This window comes from Pituophis catenifer, unplaced genomic scaffold (assembly GCF_029215685.1).
Source record: "Pituophis catenifer annectens isolate HBS135680 unplaced genomic scaffold, rPitCat1.0.hap2 SCAF_2, whole genome shotgun sequence".
Classification (NCBI taxonomy): Eukaryota; Metazoa; Chordata; class Lepidosauria; order Squamata; family Colubridae; genus Pituophis; species Pituophis catenifer.
This window is the reverse complement of record NW_027256882.1, coordinates 136,551,849-136,571,331: the sequence shown is the minus strand read 5'-3', so window position 1 is coordinate 136,571,331 and position 19,483 is coordinate 136,551,849. Positions and strand designations below refer to the sequence as shown.

The 19,483-nt window shown below is 39.9% G+C and overlaps 1 protein-coding gene across 1 annotated transcript in view; it reads left to right on the top strand.

Annotated features, from left to right (window-relative positions):
- The first annotated feature begins 5,618 nt into the window (after positions 1–5,618).
- The window catches only part of ASPSCR1 (ASPSCR1 tether for SLC2A4, UBX domain containing), an 82,380-nt gene continuing 68,515 nt past the window's right edge, over positions 5,619–19,483 (top strand). The window contains exons 1-3 of the mRNA XM_070934675.1: positions 5,619–5,806; positions 8,801–8,856; positions 13,893–14,007. Of these exons, the coding sequence (XP_070790776.1) occupies positions 5,705–5,806; positions 8,801–8,856; positions 13,893–14,007 (273 nt within the window). The 5' untranslated portion in view covers positions 5,619–5,704. The remainder of the gene's footprint in view (positions 5,807–8,800; positions 8,857–13,892; positions 14,008–19,483) is intronic.

The window sequence follows — 19,483 nt, the reverse complement described above, 5'->3', positions numbered from 1 at the left end:
CTCCTCGGGGTGCGGTCTGGCAATGTCGGCTGGCGGCCCCCAGGGGGCGAGCCTTCTCTGTGGGGGCACCCGCCCTGTGGAATGAGCTGCCTCCTGGAATACGATTGATCCCGGACCTCTGGACCTTCTGTAAAGCCCTGAAGACGTTTTTATTTCATCAAGCCGGCCTAGCCTAAATGGTTTTTAATTGGGATTTTAAATTTTATGGATTTGGGGTTTTAAATTGGGTAGCCAGTGATTTAATTCTTTTTAATTGTCTTAACTTTTGCATTTGTATGTTTTTTAATTTTGGCTGTTCACCGCCCTGAGTCCCTTCTGGGAGAAGGGCGGTATACAAATTAAATTAATAATAATAATAATAATAATGATGATGTTAAAATGATGAAGCGTCAGACGCTCCACTCTTTTATAGTTGCATCATGCTGTCACAAGTCACAAGTAAGTAGAAAAGCAGCAGTGTTTGTATCTCAAAGAATATTTCATTACTTACTCCCCTCCCCTGGCTGCCCACCCTTTGGTGGCATAGTCAAATATATAGAAGTAACCAGAGAATATAAACTAAGTTGAATGAAGTTGGATGTACTTCTACTTGGATGTTTTGTGTTTAAAGAAACACAAATAATATATCGCATATCAAAAATGCAAATGTCAAATTTATTTTCCACTCTTAATAAATAAATCTCAATAACAATAATAATAAAGCTATATGTGATATAAACTTTACATTATAAAAGAAAGAGGGAAGCCTTGAAATTTATCATGTAAAAAACTCTTAAGAAAATTTGAAGTTTGCTTGAAAATCTTTTAATCTTGGTTAAAAGAATAGTTCAATATTTTGGCAAATGGCACTGCTGCAAATAAATTTATTTTTCCAATGATATATACATACAGATTCCATATTTCCTGATATTTTAATAACCTTCAATTACTGGGAATATTTCCAGGAAGAAATATGTGACTTCAACAATCAGCAATTTCTATTAAGTATGTTAACTTTTATGAATTTCAGTCCTCATAAGGTAATATTAGGGCAAGGTCAAATCATGTCAGTGTATGTCCCAAAATGCATTTCCAAACTCAAGATGATCATAACCTACTATTTTTATTAAGTATTCTTTAAGATACCCCATATACTGTACATATGTTGTGTTAATTATATTTTAAGATAGCAAGATACTAACTTTATAGTTTTTAAAACAATGGCAAGGCAAGGATAATTAGTCCAACATTATCTGGGGGCTTATAATTCATCCAGTTCAGCCCTCTGTTGTCCGCTGGCACTGATTCTTTAGGATTCCAGAAAAAAAGGTTTTTATGTCACATGCTACCTATTTTTTCCACTGGAGATATAATAGACTATGACATCTTTTACAAGCAAAGCTTGGGTTTGAGTTATGGATCCTTTAGCTAAGTCTTTTGAGCTTTATGCTGATGAAGTTAAAAGAGACTGGGGAGACAGTCAAAAGCATTTTGTTGTGGAGAGAGAGGCGAAACAGTTGAGCTTTAGAGTGGGATATAAATGAACTTTAAGGATTATTTTATAAATCAATGGAAGAAGTGAGAATTGAAATGTGTAGCAGTCACCTCAAATGAATACATCTCCTTGCTGAACTATAATGAGCTCCAGGTGGTAGTCCCTTCCCCCTCTTCTGTGCCCTGATGCTTCCAATTTTATCCAACTATTTCAAATTAGAAGTAGTGCTGGATGTGAAATGTGACCTTTCACCTCTTTACAACAGTTGTGATTACTGTATTATATGCCTTTGGAAATCTGAGTCATTGGTTGAATCGTGCAACATGGATAATTGAGCTCAAGTTACTTCAAAGAGTGTTCTTTTTACAGAAGTTACACAGTTCTTATAAAGATGTGCCACTTTCAGACACAAAATGGAAAACAGCTGTATGCTTCAGAGAAGAACATTGGCCATCCCAGACTCAGACTGGGTGAAGGAAAAAGCTCTGGCTATATAGCCTTTTTAAATCCATGCCAGTTGGTTTTAATGGGCTATGCCTTTTCAATTTATTAGAAGAATTACTTATTTTACAGTATATTCAAAAATGTAATTATGATAAATCCTTGTTCTGGCAAGTTTAAAGGGATGATCTTTTAAAAACATGGGTTGCCTCTGAACCACTCAAATACATTGTCTGCACTGGGCAAAGGGCAAAACAGTTCACTTTTGTTCCTCATTTTATACAACATTGAGAACTGAATTTTATTTTGACACTGGTTAGAGTACACATTATCCAGTGATACACTGAAGGCTGTTTTAGTGGTATGCCAAGCACTATTTAGTCATGCTATGCTATCCAGTAACACTTTTGTCAGTACTATCTTCAACAATTCCTGCCACTCAAGGTGGCTACCTTATTCTACCAAACAGTTCATGTTGTTCCCTGTCTACTCTGGCTAGTAGCAGTTCTCTCTCCTTTCTTAGGCTAGCTATATGTCACACTTCAACTTAAGGAGCAGGGAAACTCCTGAGCCTAATAGGGCCTGCCAGCTAGGCCCATCTCCCTTCCAAATGCCTGAGTCATAAAATTTAATATGCATCATGTTTTGATTTAGCATTTTATATTTGCCATTAAAATTAAACTTTGCAAAGGTTGATGAAGGAGGGAGAGAAAAAGAGATAAATGTGTGTGGTACAGCTGGATAGTGTAGTGGTTATAGCATGGATTTTGAAGTGGGAGATCAGGAATCAAATCCCAGCTAGTACCTACAATAGGGTTAAATGGGATAAGGCCCCCTAATGTTTCACCTACCTATCACTAATATGAGAATGACATGAACTAGGAGAATCATGCTAGCTGGGACATAACCTGGATTAACAAGATCTGCATCAGATGTTTGGGAACCAGGACAACATGATGATGTGGGCTACTGGAACAAATTACATATGGACGAGACAAGAGAACCAGGAATTGATGGAATGTAACTACAGCAATAGATCTAATGAGAAGTGGTATATGAAACATATGAAGGAAATGTAGATGGACAGAAGACTTGCATCCAAACTAACTGGGAAATACCGAGTTAACCAATGTTTCAACATAGTGAAGAGGAAACTGCTTTCATAATTTTTGATAGGCCAACTACACATTATATCTTGGACTTTTTTGATACATTTCACAAGGAAAATAGCATGGCTACTGATGTAAGAATCACATTTGTATAATGTGCCTTGGTTACAAAAGTCTTTTCATATTAAATACAACTGTTTGGGAAATCAACTGAAGTTTTTGCAATAGTAGCACTGAGTCTAGAAAAGAAATACTGAATGACTATCAATCAGTATGGAAATTAGGCAATGTTTGTATTAATATTTGAGGCATAGAATGAAAACTATTTCTAAAAGGATTATATTGAAATATATTGAAACTATAATTTTTCTGTTTCCCTTTTTGAGTGAATAGTCATAATAAATATAATTCACATGCTTGTTGGGTACATAACATGTACTATGTCAAAATCATCTGAAACACAATATGATGTGTGAATTCAGCCATTGATTTACTTGGGATCTGCTTCAGCATGGAAAAAAGCATGTATCCCATACTGGCTCATATTAAAATAAAATGTACCTGAAAGATATGTAGCACATCAGAGAAGATCCAGATTAATATTTTAATGTTAATATTTCTGTCGTGATGATAGAGAGAATAGAAAATGAAAGAGAAATAAGAGCTGGAGACTACTGCTGATATTTATTTATTTATTTATTAATCAAATTTCTATACCGCCCTACTCCCGGAGGACTCAGGGCGGTGAACAGCCAAGATAAAATACAGATAATACAAATATTAAAAGTCCCTTAAAATTATTAAATATTTTGGCCGAAACACAGATTAAAACACCCAATTTATAAAATCAAACGAATTAAAAATTTAAAAAAGGAGAGTTAGGCCAGGCCAGCCTGCTGGAACAAAAAAGTTTTGAGAGCACGACGAAACGTGCTCAGGTCCGGGATCCTCCGTATCTCTGGGGGGAGCTCGTTCCAGATGGTAGGTATATTTCCCAATATCTCTTGAGTCTTCAGATTAGTAACACGCTGAATACAAGGTTATCGTATCTTGGAGTTTGATTCAGAAGCTTTGGATTTCAGCTCTAGATTTAGTTTTTGGTTTTAGCACTTCATACCAGGACCAAACAGATGACACAAGGCTTCATGCTGTGCTGATGGAGACTCCTGCTATTATGGAATCCACAGAATGCTTATAAAATTATTTTGAATTTAGACTTCTAACCATGTATTCAACACTCTTTCACTCTTTTAAACAGATGTTTTTTAAAAAAAGGCTCACCTAATAGTTAATGCAATAATGGGGTTGTGCCATGAACAAGGGTCTACTGTTGTGCAAATAGACATTATACTCAGTCCTGTCAACTATGGACTTCCTTCTTCAATATGGGTGTAAAACTCACAGCATCACATGACATATCGTGCCATTTTTCCCCTTTGCAGAGCTGGAGTGGGCCTGGCCTGCATCGTGCCCACAGGCTGCCAGTTTGACACTCCTGTTCTTCAAGCACTAGGTCTTTGAGCCAAATAAAGGTGGAAATCTGGCAAGTAGAGGGAGAGCTAAATTTGAAAGAAGTAGACTCTCTCCAGCTGGTATATCAATTTGCCAGCAATACATGTTTATGACACACAGATTGTGCTTTTCCAGGTGCTGGCCAGATGAAAGTGGTAGTCTTATATGTGACTTTTTATTCAATGATAAAATGTCTTGAGATCTGTAAATAAAGGATAACATTCAATCTAAATATTAGTATATTACAATAAATATACAGCAACTCAATCTGGACAATATAAATACTAGCCAAAACTAAACACATCACACTACAGATTAAAATGTCAATCTGGTCAGTGAATTCAGTGATTCTAGCATGTTGTATTCCATAAACAATGTGAAAACATCTTTTGTGAAAAAGGCTTATTCCTCTAAGGCTCTAAGTCTTAAGAGCCTTCAGAGGAAATAAGCCTTTTTCACAAAAGATACTAGAATTACTTCTTGATTTACAACCACGATTAGGACCAGAACTTGATTCTTGATTCTTGAAACTTGATTCACACAACCTATCGATATGCTTTTTTTGTGGGTGATTAAACTGAGGTTTATTCAATAAGCCATGATCCAGTCAAGCACTGTTGAGTGCAGGTATACCCAACGTTATTTTTTTAAAAAATAAGCCTTCCATTCAGGGTACTTACAATCCTGCCCATCATCTTTTTACAGGTAGAAGACGCTGAAATTCCTCCCCTCCCCAGATGGCCCGTATAATTTTAGCACCTGCACGGGCTACCCAAACGCACGGCCGAAAAGCGCTCCGGACTGCTTAAGAGAAGCGAAAAAAGGCGGCAAAATGCGAGCAACGGAGGAGACGCCTCCAGTAGCCCAGGAGGACAACAAGTCCACGTGTTAACCAAAGAGGAGTCCGGGCAAAGCTGCCTTGCATGTGCCAAGAAATTCCCTCGACCAAGCTCCCTCTGCTCCATAGAGAAGGGTCGCCAGGGGCAGGCACAGACCCGCAGGGATGAAGCGCGAAGCTGGGTGCTCCGACGTCGAAGCCGCGCCCCTCAGCCGTGGCCATTCGGCTTCGTTGCGGAAGAATCTGGTGCCTACAAGGGGCGGGGGAAGCTGGCGGAAAGCTGGCCTGCATTAGGAGGGAGGAGGAGGAGAGTGAACGAGCTAGAGAAAGATGTCGGCGGCTGGCGGTGGGGCTACTTCCGCCGTGACGGTGTTGACCCCGAACGGGAGGCGAGTGACGGTCCGAGTAGGCCCAAGCACCGCGCTGATCCAGGTGAGCTTGGTGACGGGCAAAACGGGGGGGTGGGAGGGTTGCGTTCGCTCTGATTGGCCCCGGTCTGGAAAACAGGTGAGCAGGCTAGTTATGATTGGGTCTGCGGACAGGTCGTTGCCCTCAGTAGCTCTCAGGGCCGTAGAATGTTGTTGTGGGGGAAAGCAGAAAGCGTATCGGGTGGCCTTGTTAAAAATAGAAAGCTAGGCCTTTGAGGAAGGGAAGGGGTTGATGTGCTACCCAGGTGAGGATTGTGTTTTCTCACGCTCCTCTTTGCAAAGGGGGTTCCGTGGAACACTGCCTCTTCCTGTGGATTCTCACCATTCTAGTTCTCTCTTATGGGGAACAGAAGGGACTAGTGCCCCTATGCTTCGCAAAGTGTATTTGGTGGTCCCTATACAAAGTGTGTTTGGCCCCTATACTACGCCAAAGTGTATTTGGTACAGGCTTGCCTTACTAAGTGTAACTTGGGGAGGCGCTACCCTGAGAAATAATAATAATAGTAGTAGTAGGTTACATGATCTATTGAGCCACAGATTAGCCAGCCACAACTTAATTTACTGCCAACCCGGTTTGTATGATTACTATATGGCTCAGAGTGTTATGTGAAGCCAGAAAAATTGGGATAATAAAAGCAGTTGAACTAACTAACCTTTGGCCTGTGTAAAGGAAAAGGAACTGAAGAGAAATTAATTATATACGTGATTGAATCAGAAATTGGGATACTTAAGAGTTTTGGGGTCCATTGAATGTTTTTACTATTACTTTAAAACCAGATTAAAAATGAATGGCTATATTTGCATGAAATGCTTCCTATGGTTAATTTATTGATGTTTTACTTAATCTATTTTTCTGGGTTCTCATGATACGCTGATCCAGAGGCTAACCACAAGAGCTGGATTTGCGTAGCCTGAGGTAAACTAAAACAGTATGTTCACATCCAATGACTCCTAGTTTTTCTTTCAAACTTTCTTCTCAGCAATCTAATTTAGTGGTGAGATTATTTTCAGACAGTTTATAGAATTTCATAGATAAACTGAATATCCCTAATAGATCCTAATTTATATTCTACTACACTTGACACAGAGACTAGTTCATCACTTTAAGAGATTATACATCATATTAAGCCTCAGTTTTTAAATATGACATTAAATAAGCTCAAATTCACCTATTGTGTTAAATGATATGCCATGGTTTACAAGTTACAACCAACAGTTTTGTTCATAATGTAATAAAGTAAGGTAAACTAAAAGCAACATTTTTACTTAGTGTGATGTGTGAATCTTGATAGGATGAAATTTATTGCTGTGTTGACATATTGAGCCAAAAATCCAGTTAATGAGAATACACATTGTAATGGCAAGCATAACAGATTCTGGGTTTGAATGTTTATGGTTAAAGAGTCCTGCACAATGGAGATCATTTGGTCATGGCTAATGCCTTTTGTGTGAGGTATGTGTAAATGAAAGATAAATGTTTTTCATTCAACATAATTTAAGACTTCTATAACTGTTTCCAGTGCCCTGCTGAGGTAAAGCAATATTTTAATTTCACAATTGTTTTTAGTTGTTGTTGATATTTGATTTATTTTGTTTAAACGTGTGTTTTTTTCTGAACTTCTCTGGGAGGAAGAGAATATAGAAATAAGTACACTTGTTCACATTAACTCTTTTCTTGCCGTGCAAACAAATTTTGGTTATATTCTCTTTTCATACAGACTAGTTTGGCACCTTGTGCTTAGCCATTTTTTAAAATTTAAGTATGGCTTATGCAATAAGTACAAGTGACAAGATTGACAGTCATTCTAAGACATAAAAAGTGACTATATTGACATCCTGGACTAAGCTAAAACAAAACAATTGTATGATTGTGTGTCATATATGGACATAGACACTAAGCACAGTAAATTTATATCACACAAGTTATTTTCCATTTCTGGTAATCAAGTTGAGTTCTGCTTCTGTTAGCTACATGAACATATTCACACTGTTTTATTAGCATTATGAAAGTGGTTTGAAACTACCTTCTTCCAGATTTTTTAAAACTTTAAAGTACAATTTATAGAAATATGATTCCTATCTAAATATTAACCAAATCTGATTGATTTTTTTTTGAGATTAGATAGATGCCTAGTAAACAATTATAAATTAAATTACATTTAATTTATAATTGTTTACAATTTATAATCTTTCTGAGCCGTTGCCTGCAAATTCAAGGGAATAGGGTTTTCCCTAAATTTGTCCCCACAACTATAAGCCTATGACATATATCCGGTAGTAAACAAACGGGTATTTTGATACAGATTCGACATCATAGCTATTGGCTCTTAGCATAAACTACAGGTAGTCCTTGATTTATGACCAGTCACTTAAAAACTACTCAAAGTTTTGACAGACCATTCTAGGGCTACTTGCAACCTGGATTTGAAGCTTTGATGGTGAAGGACCCCCTCCCATAGTCATATCGCATTTTGAACACTCGGTAAATAGGGCCCACGTTTACAGTCATTTTCAGCATCCTTTGGTCATATGACCATAATTTACAATGTTTCTGTAGTGTTTGCATTACAACTGATACATTTGCTTTATGACTGCTGCAAAAAAGGTGGTAAAATTGGTGATAGTCAAGTGGTGGCCTACTTAATGACTGTTATGACTTACGACCATAAATCTAGGCACAATTACAGTTGTAAATTGAGGACTACTTCTATTTTGGCACTTGTTATAGCCATGATTCAATGACCATGTTGTGTCTAGAACTAATATAATTGAGACACCTCACTTTCTGTGAAAAGTAATATCATTTGTGAGCAATTAATATGATTCTAAAATGCATTTTTGTTGATCTAAGTTATGAGGAAAAAAGATTGTTCTTCCCTTTGTAGATGTGAATTTGAATTACTACTTGACACATAAGTGAGGAGAAAGTAAATAATCTATTTGAAATATCTTCTGTATGTCAATCCAAATTAATTCTCTCTCTATTTTTTTTCTTCAGGTCTTGGAAGAAGTTTGTAGAAAGCAGAATTTTAGTCCTAATGAATATGATTTGAAGTAAGTCTTACTGCTTTATTTATTAATCAAATTTGTATGGCCGCCCATCTCACAAAAAGCGACTCTGGGTGATATAAATTGAATAAAACACTAGATATAAAAACAACAGATATAAAAGCATAAAAATCCACACCAAAAGATAAATATTATAAAAAACAAATATACAAACCCTAGGCAGAGAGAGAATAAGAATGCTCACCTCAGTGATGGAGCCATCTAGCCAAGTCTCCGGTTCTGTGGGCACCCCTAGGCCTGGTCATATAGTCAGGCCTTCTGGAATGTCAAAAGGGGTGGGGCAAAACTATTTTTTGCCGGGGGGGGGGAAATATTCCTTAATGCAGGTACCACAATAGAAAGGGTACGTCTGGTACACACCAAATGTAGATCCCTACCTAATGATACCTACAAGCATGCCTTCTCTGCCAGAGCTAATGGGGTGGGCTGATGTAACTACAGAGAGATGGTCCCTCAGACAGTCCAGTCCCATGTCATGAAGGGTTTATAATGTTAAAATCGGCACCTTGAATTGTACCTGAACAGATTGGCAACCAATGCACAGCTTCCAATTTTCCATTTTCCATTATTTTATAGGGAAAAACATCTGAAAAAGTTTATAGTAATAATTCCAAAGATATTCCTTTTATCTGATTCTCAATGTGTATGTTTTATAGATTGAGTTTTGACAGAAGTTAACTATTTACTATTGCATCAAATTATATTGTACTATAATGGAAATTCATATCCCCTCTTTCTACTTACAGTAAGATAAACACATTCTAGTAGGGAAACCCCTCAATGCCTTAATAATTGAGATAATTTGAGTATAAAGTTCTAGAATCTCTAAATTTAAATTTATTGGAGAACTTAATAGCATAATAGATAAAGGACTATTCATTATAACTTAATATTAATATTAATTTCCTGAGACTCTGGCACACGACTCGACTGAAGACCTGGTGGCCGCCTGGCATAGTGCGGCCACAGGGGCTTTGGACCGCGTCGTGCCTTTGCGGCCTCTGACCTGATGCCGATCTCAATTGGCTCCTTGGTTCTCCGAGGAGCTGAGAGAGATGAAGCGTCGGAAAAGACGCCTAGAGAGTGTTTGGAAGACTAGTCAATCCGAATCTGACCGGACACAGGTGAGATCTTATATCAAGACCTACCTAGTGGCGATAAAAGCGGCAAAATCTAACTATTTTTCCGCTCTTATCGCATCTGCAGAGAACCGCCCAGCCGCTCTGTTTAGGGTGACCCACTCCCTCCTTCGGGTGGAAGTGCGGGAAGATCCCTTGCAGGGTTGAGCTGAGGATTTTGTGCAATTCCTGCAAGATAAAGTCGCTCAGATTCGGGAAGGCTTGGACTCCGACTGGGTGAGTCCGGGGAGGGAAACGGGGTTGAGTCTTGAGAATATTATCTGGGAAGAGTTTGACCCTGTGGCTCCCGAGGATGTGGGCAGGATTCTGGGTGGGCTTAGTGCTGCCACATGTTTATTGGACCCGTGTCCCTTCTGGTTGGTACTGGCCTCCCGGGAGGTTACACGAGGCTGGCTCCAGGGGATTATAAATGCTTCTTTGAGTGAGGGTGCCTTTCCCGCCGCCTTGAAAGAGGTGGTGGTGAGGCCCGTCCTCAAGAGGCCATCCCTGGACCTGGCTATATTAGCAAATTACCGTCCAGTCTCCAACCTTTGTTTTGTGGCGAAGGTTGTCGAGAGAGTGGTGGCACGACAACTACCCCGGTATCTGGAGGAAGCTATCTATCTGGAGCCGTACCAGTCGGGCTTCAGGCGGGGGTACAGCACAGAAATGGCATTGGTCGCGTTGGTTGATGATCTCTGGAGGGCTCGGGATGGGGGTTGCTCCTCTGTCCTGGTCCTATTAGATCTCTCAGCGGCTTTTGATACCATCGACCATGGTATCATGCTGCAGCGGTTGAGGGGGTTAGGAATTGGAGGCACCATGTTACGGTGGTTCTCCTCCTACCTCTCTGACCGCTCGCAGTTTGTGTTGGCAGGGGGGCAGAGGTCGACCTCGAGGCGCCTTGCTTGGGAGGTGCCGCAAGGGCCAGTCCTCTCGCCCCTTCTGTTCAACATTTATGTGAAGCCACTGGGTGAGATCATCCGTGGTTTTGGGGTGAGAGTCCATCACCGATGACACCCAGCTGTACATCTCTACCCCAAATCACCCCAATGATGCCCTTGATGTGATGTCCCACTGCCTGGAGGCCGTGTGGGTCTGGATGGGGAGAAATAGGTTCAGGCTCAGGCTCAACCCTTCCAAGACTGAGTGGCTGTGGCTTCCGGCATCCCGGTATAGTCAGCTGGTGCCATCGCTGACTATTGGGGGTGAATCTCTGCCCCCCACAGAGAGGGCTCACAATCTGGGTGTCCTCCTGGACTCACAGCTGTCTTTAGAAGAGCATATGACGGCCGTAGCCAGGGGGGCTTTTTATCAGGTTCGCCTGATCTGGCAGTTGCGTCCCTTTCTGGACCGGGACGCCTTGTGCACGGTCACGCCCTCGTCCCCTCCCATCTGGACTATTGTAATGCTCTCTACATGGGGCTCCCCTTGAAGAGCACTTGGAAGCTCCAACTGGTCCAGAATGCGGCCGCGCGGGTGGTTATGGGCGCACCTCGTTACGCCCATGTAACACCTCTCCTGCGCGAGCTGCACTGGCTCCCAGTGGTCTTCCGGGTGCAATTCAAGGTGTTGGTCACTACCTTTAAAGCGCTCCATGGCATAGGACCAGGATATTTACGGGACCGCCTTCTGCCACCAATAGCCTCCCACCGACCAGTCCGCTCCCACACAGAGGGACTCCTCAGGGTACCGTCGGCCAAGTTATGTCGGCTGGCGATACCCAGGAGGAGAGCCTTCTCTGTCGGAGCTCCTGCCCTTTGGAATGAATTGCCCCCAGATATTCGTAACATCTCTGATCTCTGGCTCTTTCGCTGTGCCCTCAAGACCCTACTGTTCTGACAGGCGGGGCTGTCTAACTGAATGATTTTAAATTGGGTTTTAATATTGAGTTTTAAAATTTGGCCAAAATCATTTAATGATTTTAATTAATTTTAACTATGATATTGTATATTTATGTTTTTAATCTTGGCTGTACACCGCCCCGAGTCCTTCGGGAGAAGGGCGGCATATAAATAAAATAATAATAATAATAATAATAATAATAATAATAATAATAATAATAATAATAATAATAATAATAATAATATAATAACAACAACAACAACAACAACAACAACAATAATAATAATAATTATTAGTTAATAATTATTAAATACTAGTATTTATTATAGTTCCCATATTGACGATTATGTTTTTCTCATTTACCTTTAATTTTATGAGAAAGAGAAAGTGGTATTTGTGAATATTTCCAAATATAATGGGTTCCAGCTGCAGAAAAAATCCTGGCAATAGTTTGTACCTCATTCTCCTCCTGGCTGGTATTCCAGACAACTTTATTTTGGTTGCTCAGCTGACACTTACTGAGTTGTTGAAATCATCTTTATGTAAATTTAATTAATTTCCCAGCCCCTTCGTTTTTTAAAAAATGATCAGTGGACATATACCCACACTCTAATAGCTTTAATCCTTAGTTTTACTCTCAATTGTCCCCGGGTTTGGATGACATAACTGAATCCAAATCTAAAATCTGGCTTAGCATTCTTTGTAAATACACTCATTGATTGGTTCAGATATTGTTCTAAACCATGGTTTGCCTAAATATGACTTGTTGAATAAACCATAATTGGTTAGAATCATGCAGCATTAATCCATAAATCTTGGTGAATAAAATCTCAATGCATGGCTTCATACAGTGAAATAAAACACACTATGTTATGGCTTACTACAGGAAGTCCTCTATTTATACCACAATTGGGAACAGAATTTCTGTTGCTAAGTGATGCTGTTGTAAAATGAGATTTGACATGCTCACATTGCTTAGTGGCAGCAAGCCTGGCGTTCCCCATTGTGATTATTATCTGAGGACCCATCCTAATCTGGCAGCAGGAAGCCCCAGAATTGCATGACTCTAGGGCTGCTTGTCATGTCGCAGAAAGCTGCAGCTACATTGCACTCCTCCCTCCTCATCTTACCTTTGCTGTCGTCTTGTTCCCATTGATGACAAGTGTGACATGGTTCTGGGGCTGCAGAAATTAGCCCCTGAGCTACAGTGCAAAGGCCAGCCCCAACTGAACCCAGGAGTATGACACAAAGGACCTTTATAGTGCATTACATCTGTGAGGCTGCAAAATGTGGCCCCTGAGCCACAGCACAAAGCCCAGCAGTGCACGGCAAAACTTTAGTCACTCCAACCCAGTCCCAATCTCAGTCTTTCAAGGAAGCCACTGTGTGTGACCTCGAAGAAAGCCTCATGTGGCCAGCAGCTGCCTTGCAAAGGGCTATGCTAAATATGCCTAATCAGCAGGAGCAAGAAATAGTAAAGGTCAGTTGGGGAGATGGAGCACAGGACTAGAGATCAGAAGGGCATAGATAGGGAGGAGATAGGCAGTGGGAGTTGAAGTACCCCTGTGGTCATAATTGTGGGTGTAGGCTGCAGGGATGGGTTCTACTTACCTTTACTACCGGTTTGCAACGGGAGCACATGCGCAGATCCTCCATTATGATGTCCAGGCAGGTGGGTGGAGCCTCCCGCCGCTTTTACTACCAGTTCTCAAGAACCAGACAGAACCGGAAACAACCCACCACTGGTAGGCTGTTAAGTGTCCAAATTTTGATTATGTGGGTGCTACAAAAGCTGCAACTACAGGTGCCTTTCATAAGTCTCTTCATTCAGCACTGCCGTAACTTTGAATAGTGACTGGATGAGTGGCCATAAATCTGGGATTATCTGTATGTAAATTTAGCCTTTCTGACTAACTTCCATTTTAATCATTGTTTTCCCAAATAAGAGCTTATCCTTCTACTGTGTTTATTGATATAATCACTTTTAGAAATAATTTATTGAAAAAAATAATGCACCTTCAGTGTAAAAACTTATTAATAGGCATGTATGTTTTTCAGATTTCAGAGGACCGTGCTGGATCTTTCTTTGCAGTGGAGATTTGCTAACGTACCCAACAATGCCAAATTGGAGATGGTGCCAGTCTCTAGTAATAGAGTAGTGATTGAAAATACAGTATGTACTTTTCACTTTATGATGACTTTATTTTTATTTATTATCAAGATCTTTGTAGATATTTCTTAGACAACGATAAGTTCCCCTCCCCCTTAGCAGGGATCCCTGTCTACCTTATGGTAAATATATGAATATAAATTATTTAAATGAAGTGTTGTGCATTTTAAAATACTATATAAAAGCATTCTTTAATCTCTATAGAATAATTTCTATACTTTTCATTTTTAGTTCCCTTCCCTCTAGTATAGTCATGTTTTTATACAACCTGAAAACAAGCATGTGCTGTTTCTGCCAGTAGGTGGTATTAACAAACCTGGATGATTGCATTGCAGTTTGCTTATGTGGAAATTAGAAAATCTGACTGATTCTTGTGTTAATAATACACGGAGTTTGAAATTATACTTTGCCTTGGCTTAAAACTTTGATTTATCTGGGAAAGAGCAAGTTAGCACTCTTTTAAAAAATGAATGGGCCTATCCTTCACTAACCTTCCCTACTGGTTTGCAAATGTGGTCGCACCGCCTGTGCGCTCACTCCGCTCGCGCGTGCTGTTGTCTGCACATACACAAAGCTGCCTGCACATGCACAGAGGCTTAAAATGTCACCAAAAAGTGACATCATGACATCTGCGCGGGTGGTGGAGCCTCCTGCAGCCGCCGCTACTGGTTTGCCCGAGCCAGATAAAACCGGCTAAATTTCACCCCTGGTCTGTCCTGACTTATTAATGAGAGAACCCTGTCAAGCAAGAATGTGCTGTTGTATGTGAATGCCGCTGTGTTTCTCAATGTATGCTTAAATTCTGGGAACCTGAGTCTTCAAGTAGGCTGCTTTTTTATGTATGGCTAAGTTAAATATTCCCTGCTGCCATTTTGTATATAAGAGGATTTTGAATTTCTAGGCCTTCAGTATGAAATCATTATGAACATTGTTTGGAGTAAAAGTCAACCTATGGCACATCAGATTTTTGGTACATAGCTTATGTTTAGAAATCAGATATTTCTGGTGAGTGAATTATAAAATATTCCTTGATTTATTTTCTGTCAGAAACATATAATTAGAAAACAGCATATCATCATATTATTAGTATCTTTTTATATCTAGAAGTGGGTAGATTTATCGTAATCATAAGCTGCTGTCTTGGAAGAACTATAACTGAATATATGTTTAAAATATTATATACAATTTTTGTTTCTAAATCTAGTAGAATTTTTTTAAAAATAGTAAAAGAAGTTTATTTTAAATCTAGCTTTTGGAAATCACAGTTTTTTTACATTCCAGTTGTGCTTTGCAGGGAGAATCCTGCAGCTTTGTTTAAGGTAAACAGTGTGTTGAGTTCAAATTTCAGCATATAAAATAAGGTTGGAGGACTACAAATTCCATGCCTCATCTTCTTGAGTAGTTTCCTTTCCCTGGAGAAGCTCCTCCCAATCTCCTAAAGATACACTCAACAAGAGTACTGAAAACTGGGTGGAAGCACAAACCATAAGCAGATTGTTCCTCATAGTTCACACCTTAGCTCATCCAATTTAGTTGAATCTATGACCTTTGGGAAAGCAGTATCAATAAGGGAAGAGTCAGGGAAGTTGGTTTCCATATGCACACTTAATTACTTTGGAACCATCTCAATGTTGTTATTGTAACTGAAAGTTTTCCAATATGTTTATTTCATCTGGCATTTTTGTAGATGCTAGATCATCAAAATAGAAGTCTGCACATTATTCTTGGAATAAGCTCTTTGATTACAGTAGATGTAAATTCAAGATGAAGCAGATAATGCTGTTAAATACTTACCTGTACACAGTTATCATTTCTTTAACTATACTATGACAATCATGGACCTGGTCCAACATATTCAAGGGACAAACTTATGGGGGTGGAGACATCACATATTGGATCTGGTTTTTGTCTTTAGGTAGTGATGTTGTGATGTATTTTGGGAATAGTAACATCAGTCCCATAGCGGCCTGGGCCCCAAGTTCAGCCCTAGCATTTCCACTGCCACTTAGAAAGGCTCCCTCGGGCCATCCTCAAGGTGAGATTACCTCTGATGTCTAGTGTTCCCCAGGATCCATTGCAAGCCACTTACCTTCAGGCAATAGTCTTTCTCTGTTGAGTACATGGCCTATCAAGGCAGTCCCAGGTTGAATTAGACCTTCATTCTTGAAACGGCTTAGGGGCATTTCTTGTGCAACCTCTGCAATTTCCAAAAACCACATGAAATCACAGCCCTCTCATGCAACTTCTGGGGGCCCAGGGGCCACATGAGAGCAAACCCTATTCTTGCTTGGCCTGTGCAGCTTCCAAAAATCATTCAAGAATGGCGTGTACTTTTGTGCAATGTTTGGAGGCTGTGGAGGCTGTGTGAAAATGATATATGCTCTTATATGGCCTCTGAAAGTTTTGCAAGAGGGCCCCTGGAAATTGCACAGCCTCCAGAATTTCTGAAAATCGCATGAAAACATGTTTACTTCTTGCATGATTTTTCAGTCTTTCTGCAAAGACTTTCTAGCCAGAGGGGCAGGGAAGAAACTGGCATTCTATGACAGAGAAAGAGAAGTCTCCAAGCTTTGTTCCTTCAGTGCATCGTCCCAGTTCCTCTGCCTACCCTGGACTAGAAAGTCTTTTTAACTTTCTAGATCACAGGGAAATCTTTCCCTCTAGAGCAGGGAAAGAAAGGGCCAGGAAAAGAAAGCTTAAATCATTGGGATCTCAGCTTCCTTTCTCTGTCCCAAGGCACCAGTTCTTGTCGCAGAAGGCGTTGCCTGCCCTATTTCAGCAGACAGCTCTTTCTCTTTCACTTACAATGGTAAGTCGAGGACAACCCATACAACATACAGTGCAAGGACTGACAGACTGTATCATGAATATTAGTTGGTAGTCAGAATACATGATATCTTTTTGTAAGGGCCTAAAGACATGGCTGTGCCAGTCTGTTTGGAGTCCCAGTGGGAGAACAGCACAATGGAGGTGGTTAATTGAGTGATAACGGGTTCCACCTACCCCCCCCATTCCACCCACTCTCCCTGTGTGTTCTTGGTTTTAATGTGTATATGTAACTGTAAACTGCCCAAAGTTACCCAATGGCAAGATTGGCAGACAATAACTTTTATAAACAACAAATAAATAAATAATAATGGTCCTTAAATTCATCACACACTGACAAGTTACAAAACAATTTCAATTGGGAAATGGTTCATAATCTGCTCAAACAGGAGACCCTATGCCATTTCAGACAAGTGGTTATCCAATCTCTTAAAAACCTCCAGCCATTCTACTGACAAATTGTTTCGTCAGGAAATTTCTCCTTATTTCTAGGTTGGTTCTCTCCTTGATTAGTTTCCATCCGTTGCTTTTTGTCCTACCTTCAGGTGCTTGGCAAATAGGTCGACCAATCTACTTATTTGTGGTAGGACCTTAGATATTGGAACACTGCTGTCATATCACTTCTAGTCAGTGGTAAAATCCAATTTTTTTTACTACCAGTTTTGTGGGCGTGGCTTGGTGGCTGTGGTGTGGCTTGGTGGCCATGGCTTGTTGGGCATGGCAGGGGAAGGATATTGCAAAATCTCCATTCCCCTTCCACTTCAGGGGAAGGATACTGCAAAATCTCCATTCCCACCCCACTCCAGGGGAAGGATACTGCAAAATCCCCATTCCCTCCCCATTCCTGGGGGAAGGATATTGCAAAATCCTCACTCTGGGGCCAGCCAAAGGTGGTATTTGCCGGTTCTCTGAACTGCTCAAAATTTCTGCTACCGGTTCTCCAGAACTTGTCAGAACCTGATGGATTTCACCCTTGCTTCTAGTCCTTTTTTTCATTAAAGTGGACATACCCAATTCCTTCAATTTTTCTTCATATGTTTTAGCTTCCAGACTCCTAATCATCTTTGTTGCTCTTCTCTTCACTCTTTCTAGAATCTCAACATCTTTTTTGTGGTGACCAAAACTATTCCAAGGCATTATAAAATGGTACTAACACTTTAAAAAAAAAAAAAAAAAAGATTTATATGCCGCCCTTCTCCGAAGACTCAGGGCGGCTTACAATGCGTTAAGCAATAGCCTTCATACTTTTGTATATTTTATACAAAGTCAGCTTATTGCCCCCACAATCTGGGTCCTCATTTTACCTACCTTAGAAAGGATGGAAGGCTGAGTCAACCTTGAGCCTGGTGAGATTTGAACTTGCAATAATTGCAGGCAGCTGATGTTAATAACAGTGCTTTAGTCTGCTGCACTACCAGGGCTCTTCACGTAGTCTTGATTCTATCCCTCTGTTAAAGCAGCCTAGGACTGTGTTAGCTTCTTAAGGCCATCCTTAGGACAACTCTAAAGGACTTCCTTCCTCGTCACATCTCTTATTAACCAATACCTCCAAAACACCAGAGAAAAAGGAACAAAGAAGTAAGAAGCAATACCCCAATTAAGGCTGGTAGAACAAGCTACCACAGTTCAATAGCCAGTAAACTTCACTCCCTTATTTGACGATAATGTTACTTAGCCTGGTAATCAAATGTCTTCAGGAAGAAAAAGAAGTACAGAGAGTACAAGAAACCAGTAATTAGTGTTGTTAGTTGTATCAACCACAAAAAAGAAAATATTAAATGTCTGGATCTTCTTTACATTTGTTATATCAGAATATCTTCCATTGGATATGGTTTTTTAAACTCATGAATTATGAATATGTATATATATTATCATGGATGGGTACACTGCAATTACATGATAAAATAATAGGATGAATATAGCCCATCCAGGAGTCGTGTACATTTTTATAGATTGGTTTTATTTAGAAACGTGCAACACAGATGTAATTTTAAATTTTCTCCCAAAACTTTCTGACTTTTGAACTATTTGTAAGACAGTGAAAGGTGAAAGTCCTGTATTGATGATGGAAAGGTCAGACAATAATTTACCCAATAATCAGTCTTGTTTTCCATCATTGTAAAATTTTCTGGATTTTAATATATAGTTTGGAATTTCTGTAAAGTTTTAGTTGCCTAAATGAGTATTTGTGACATTCTTGGCTTTGTACTGTTGCCTAAAAACTGATGTAATTGGCAGAGTAGATTTCTGGGCAAGCATCTTGTGGTCTAGTGATGTCAGCTGTCAACACTTTTAAAGAGCCAACAATAATCTGAAAGCTGTTCTTGGGCAGGGAAGGCATTGGGCTAGCCTTATTAGTGAAGGATGCAAGTACTTTAGTCCTTCTGAGTGGTGACTGATGTGATGCTGTGTTTCCCATGAGCATTGGATTGCTTCTAGCAGGTCACTCTCTTGGCTATCCTATAAGAATAACATCAAAAACATCCTGCCAGCAAAAACATGGTACATATGAAATTTTGTGGCATCTAGGGTTTACTTTGAAAACCCTTGTCAAAATTTTAGAAAGATTTTGTTGTGTCTTTTTCTTTTTCTTCAGATCCTTGAATTATTTCAGTGATGAACATTATTTGTGGAATAATATCCAATTATGGTG